At 50.9% G+C, this 6,000-nt stretch overlaps 1 protein-coding gene across 2 annotated transcripts in view; it reads left to right on the forward strand.

Annotated features, from left to right (window-relative positions):
- Positions 1-3,930, forward strand: part of LDLR (low density lipoprotein receptor) — a 37,022-nt gene extending 33,092 nt beyond the window's left edge. For both annotated transcript variants that reach the window (XM_047777103.1, XM_047777104.1), the window contains 3 exons: positions 441-518; positions 1,550-1,707; positions 2,221-3,930. In XM_047777103.1, coding sequence (XP_047633059.1) covers positions 441-518; positions 1,550-1,707; positions 2,221-2,256 — 272 coding nt within the window. In that variant the 3' untranslated portion in view covers positions 2,257-3,930. The remainder of the gene's footprint in view (positions 1-440; positions 519-1,549; positions 1,708-2,220) is intronic.
- The last annotated feature ends 2,070 nt before the right edge of the window (positions 3,931-6,000 follow it).

Here is a 6,000-nt window from a genome sequence, read left to right on the forward strand (position 1 = left end):
CCCAATGGCTAACAATCAAGGCCCCTCTGGAAGCCAGCCTGGTCCCTCCCAAACCTGAGAGATGCCTCAAGTTCCTTTAAAAAATTGAGAACACTGAGGAGTCTCCGTTGTGGCTCAGCAGGTTAAGAACCTGACTAATTATCCATGAGGATATAGGTTTGATCCCTGGCCTCACTCAGTAGGTTAAGGATCCTGCATTGCATTGAGCTATGGTGTAGGTCACAGATGTGGCTTGGATCTGGCATGGCTGTGGTGTAGGCCAGCAGCTCTGGCTCTGATTTGATCCTTAATCTGGGAACTTCCATGTGCTGCAAGTGTATCACTAAAAAGAAAAAAAAAAAAAAATGAGGACAATGAGAAGTGTCAGGCGGTCTCCTTTGTGTGGGTCATCACGCACCTGCTGTGTCTTCTTGGCTCACTTTCTCCTTTCCCCCACGCAGCCCTGGGTGACGTTGCTGGCCGAGGAGTCACCGAGAAGCCCCAGAGCGTGGGTGCTCTGTACATTGTCCTCCCCATTGGTAAGCTTGTGGCCGGCCCTCCCCAGGTTCCTGGCTACCTGTAAAATGACCCCAGCGCCCAGCAAACCAGTCCACCTTCTCTCCAGGAATGGGACAGCCCCACTGTGTGTCCTGTTCATCACTGGGAACCTCCTTCCCAGCTTCATTCACAGGACAAATGTAGTTGAGGGCCTACTGTGTACCAAGCCCATTTCTGGGCACTGGGGACACAGCCCTGAAGGAAACAAACATTTCCCGCCTCACCCCTCGGAGCTGACAGTGAGCAGAGTGGGACAGTGGGTGTGCCACATGGGGGAAGTGGGCTGGGCCAGGGTCCCTGGTGTGGGGTGGGGGGTGGCGGGGGCCCTGGTGAGCAGTTCTCTTGGCAGGGAGTTCGTTTAGAAAGTTCTCCTTTGTCCCTCTCATCTGTCAGTCATGGCTTGGTTAGCATCATGGCCACTTTTACTTTTCTGAGGAAATCCTTTTGCAGCATCAGAGAGACCAGTGATCTGGGTGCCCAACAGCTGGCCTGCTGTCTGTTGAGAGACTTGGGCAGGACCCTCACTTCCCTTGGGGCTGCCCAAGGGTGTCACCGGCTGGGCATCTTCCCAGCAGAGCCTGTCTCTCTCACCCTCAGCTCTGGCCAGAATCTTTTACAAACCTGGGCTGGGTGAGCCCTTGGCTGTCTCCTGGATCCCTGGGGTAGGGGTAGGGGTACAGGGAGTGCCACTCCAAGGCCCACTGTACATGACGCAAAGAGGGATCCAGTCCCACTCACGTTCAGACAAAAGCAAAGAGTGTGTTGTGGCCCCATAGGTAGAGAACAGTCTTGTGAAGAAGGACTAGCTCACATGTGATGAGTCACAAAAGTGACCTGGAAGAGTTGACAGTAGTTGGGTATCTGGGGGGCGAGGCAATCACAGTGGTCTTCAAGCTAGAGATTCCTTATGCTCGTTGATAGATGGTGTTACAGGGGGATGAGTATTGCTTTAAATGCGGAAAAAACTTATAAGTGAAGAGGCTTGGGGTCTGAAGGCAGCATCTCCCCACAGCACTACTCATCCTCCTCTTCTTCGGAACCTTCCTCCTCTGGAAGAACTGGAGGCTTAAGAGCATCAACAGCATTAACTTCGACAACCCTGTGTACCAGAAGACCACGGAAGACGAGGTCCACATCTGCCGCAGCCAGGACGGCTACACCTACCCCTCGGTGAGCGGCCCCCTCGGCACCTTGCCTATGGGTCTGGTCAAGGGATCATAGGTCCAAGGGTGAAAGTCAGAAGGGGGACGGAGGGTGGTTTGTGGGTCTGGTGTCTGGGGAGGCTTCTCTGAGCTGGGAGTGTATGGCGTGCAGAAGGTACAGCCTGTGCAAAGGGCCTGGGGTATTTGAGGAGCTTGGAGGGGAGAGAGTTAGGAGAGTGTGGGAGGGGACAGGCAGATGGAACAGGACACTGTAGGCCTCTGGGAGGAGTGAGATCAGAGCTGGGGAGGGGTTTGACCCGAATTGGGGGCTCACCTGGGCCGCCTGGCAGCTGTTAGGGGAACAGGCTGGGGCCAAGTTCCAGAGCCAGGAAACCACAGCAGAGGCGACTGTGCAGGTCCAGGGGGGAGATGAATGAGGGCTGGCCCGAGGGACCAGGAGGGATTGAGGCATAGGTGGCCTCTGGCCATGTTTACTGGATGTTGGACTGATTGTTTCCGGCGTTTACCCTTATGTTGACAGAGACAGATGGTCAGCCTGGAAGATGATGTGGCGTGAGCTGCTGCCTTGAGCCCTGTCCCACCTCAGAAGCTGCTGCTGGCCACTCACCGGCAGGAAGAACACTTTCTCCTTGGACCCCTGAACTGCCCAAAACCGTTCCTGAGACTGAGACGCCAAAAGCACTGTTGGTTACAGCCCTGGTGCCATCTGCTTGTCTGTCAGAGTTTTGTTTTATATATTTATTGTCTGGGAGGCAGAACAGGCTTCTGATGGCACCTGGGCTGGGAATGGGTTAGGGTGGCTTTTTTTCTTCCTTTCTTTCTTGACATGTGAAGAAGAGGAGCAAGGTGGATGAGCTGGGACACCTGAGCTTTTCTCCTCCTTGACATGCACCGCCTGAGAGACTTAGGGACTGATGGATGGAGGGATACAGAAGGAGAGGGTTAGGGGCTCTGAACACAGCAGGGCAGGTGATGCCCACAGGGTCCCCGGGGAGTTCCCGAGCCCCACACTCAGGACTGAATGTGTTTACCTCTGCCTGGTGAACCTGCTGGGGTGGCCAGAGTTGGCTTTTGCTCTGCTACCCCCAGGTCAGGATCAGATGAGGGTTTCCAAGTTGCGTTTGCCCTCTCCATAAGCCAGGGAGGGGCCTCTGGCGATGGCTGAATCCAGCCTTCTTGGGGGCTGCACCCACTGAGACCCATTCATTCACCAAAACCCCAGCCACAACCCCAGGGAAAGCTCAAGCCGCTCGTCGCTCTTAATATGTATTAAGTGCCTGAGACCCCGTTACCTTGTGCGTCAAGACAAGCAGCTCCGACCTCTAACTGTGTCCTTCCATCCGGGTGTGGGTGTCTGGACCCCAGCCCCGCCTCTTGCACTTTTTCAGTTCAGGGTTGTACACTGTGTAAAGTCCACATTCTATTATTTTGCACTGCTTTCCGTTCTGGTTGGGATGGGCTCCTAGGCCAGAGAGGCTCCGGGCGGATGACGGTGCAGACCCAGCCTCTCTCCGAGGGCATAATGAGAGGTGCATGCAGAGGAAAGGGGCAGCTTGACCATGATTTCAAAGTCAAGATCTCAACTATGTATCCCCCAAACATTTCCACTTCTGTGCCCCTGAGCCATCCACTTCCCCGACAAGCTGGTCCATGATGAAATGTGCTTGTTGGTCCACCCTGTAAGACTTGCTCTAGGCTCAGGCATTTGAGGGGACCTATTAAAGAAGAATGCTTCCTGAAATTGCCACACATGTCGTGGCATTTAGAACCCCAGTGCTGGGGGACGGCCTCTAAGGGGGTTAACTTTCCATTGCACAACGGAGGAACGTGGTGCCCCACTCTGCAGGAGACTGTGAATGCCTTTTCTCTTTCTGAAGCATGTAAATAACCCCCATGCAGACAGTGGGGGCTTTTTGTTATGTTTGCACTTTGTATATTTGTTGAAACACTTACTTGCCTATATATATGAAAAAGATCTATTTATTTTTGCAAACCCTGGTTGCTGCATTGGGGGGAACTGTCTCTGAGACGCCTCATCTTTCTGTACAAAGATTATTCGCGTGCTGTGCGCAATGCTCTTCAGGAGAATCAGGTCTGGGTTGTATATATGGGTTGCTTTGTGGGGAGGGGTATTGGGTTTTAAACCACTGTATAAAGAATGTTTTTATAGCCTACACATCTTACTGTGATCAGTTAAATTTCTTAAATAAAGTATTTGGTTAAATGTGAAGTACTTTCTTCCTGCGTTCTCTTGCTTCCTCCACCTATTGATGGGTTAGATTCCCCGAAGAAGGATCTGGAAAGGGAATGCTTCCCCAGAGGCTCCCACGAGCCCCAGGCTCTGGAGGATATCATGCTCAGCTGGGGAGCAGCTCTGCTGGGTTTTTTGGTTTTTTGTCTTTGGTCTTTTTAGGGCCACACCTATGGCATATGGAGGTTCCCAGGCTAAGGAGTTGAATCAGAGCTGTAGCTGCCAGCCACAGGCACAGCAACGCAGGATCTGAGCCACATCTGTGACCTACACGACAGCTCATGGCAACACCGGATCCTTAACCCACTGAGTAAGGCCAGGGATCAAATCTGAGTCCTCATGGATCCTAGTCGCGTTTGTTAACCACTGAAACACGTAAGGAACTCCTGAGTTGGTGTTTTGCTAAATTTCCTGCTTGTCCATTCATTTGACAAACACTCAGGAGTTCCGACTGTGGCATGAGGGGATTGGCAGTTTCTCTTGATCAGTGGGACGAAGGTTCAGTCCCCAGCCCAGCACAGTGGGTTAAGGACCTGGCATCACTGTATCTGCAGGGTAGGTAGAAACTGAATGTTGGATCTGACTGATGGCCCGGGAATTCTATATGCCTTGGGGAGGCCAAAAAAGAAAAACATTGGGTGCTCCTGGTGAGCCAGGTCCTGTTCTGGGCATGTGGCATTCACACTGAGGTGAATAACAGAATGGAAGTCCATGCCCTCAAATGAACCTGTGCCACAGCAGTGACCCCAGCCACAGCAGTGACAACACTAGATCCTTAACCAGCTGTGCCACAAGGGAACTCCAAGGACCTGATATTTTAGAAGGGGAAACATCTACAAAAAATTACTTTTTACGAGATTATTCTAGAAGAATATTAAATAGGATAATGAGACAGAGAATGACTGGGGGGCTCTTATTCTGGGGCCTGTCAAGGAAGGACTGTCTAAGCAATCATCTGAGCTGAATCCAGAAGAGTAGGAACTGGCCAGGTGAAGATCTAGGGGGAAAAAAAGAGTATAGGAGCTGAGATTAACCCCCCACAGGGGTTCCTGTCGTGGCACAGCAGAAAGGAATCCAACTAAGAATCATGAGGTTGCAGGTTCGATCCCTGGCCTTGCTCAGTGGGTTAAGGATCCAGCATTGCTGTGAGCTGTGGTGTAGGTTGCAGATGTGGCTCGGATCTGGCACTGCTGTGGCTGTGGTGTAGGCTGCCAGCTGTAGCTTCCGATTGGACCCCTAGCCTGGGAACCTCCATATGCCACAGGTGTGGCCCTGAAAAGCAAACAAAACAAAACAAAACAAAAACACACAACAAACCACATAACCACTTGGCTCTATCAATACACAAATGACTTTTTTTTGTTGTTGTTGTTATTTCTTGGGCTGCTGCCGCGGCATATGGAAGTTCCCAGGCTAGGGGTGGAATCGGAGCTGTAGCTGCCAGCCTATGCCAGAGCCACAGCAACGCGGGATCCAAGCCGTGTCTGAAACCTACACCATAGCTCACGGCAACGCCGGATCGTTAACCCACTGAGCAAGGGCAGGGATCGAACCCGCAACCTCATGGTTCCTAGTCGGATTCGTTAACCACTGCGCCACAACGGGAACTCCTGATTTTTCTGAAGGATTCTGCATTGAAGCCCCTGCAGTGGTTGGCATGAGGGCTTTTTTTTTTTTTTTACCAAGACACAGGATTAAAATAAGACTTATTAAAGATGGTCTCTTCAATAAGAAGTGCTGGGGAAACTGAACAGCTACAAGTAAAGGAATGAAATTAGAACACTCTCTAACACCATATACAAAAATAAACTCAAAATGGATTAAAGACCTAAATGTAAGACTACAAAAACATAGGGCAAACTCTAACATAAACCAAAGCAGTATCTTCTCAGATCCACCTCCTAGAGTAATGAAAATAAAAACAAAAATAAACAAATGGGACCTAATTAAACTTAAAGGAAAACCATAAATAGAAAGCCGACCCACAGAATGGAAGAAAATATGTGTCAATAAAGAGACTGACAAGGCATTAATCTTGAACATATACAA

This window comes from Phacochoerus africanus, chromosome 4 (assembly GCF_016906955.1).
Source record: "Phacochoerus africanus isolate WHEZ1 chromosome 4, ROS_Pafr_v1, whole genome shotgun sequence".
Taxonomy (NCBI): Eukaryota; Metazoa; Chordata; class Mammalia; order Artiodactyla; family Suidae; genus Phacochoerus; species Phacochoerus africanus.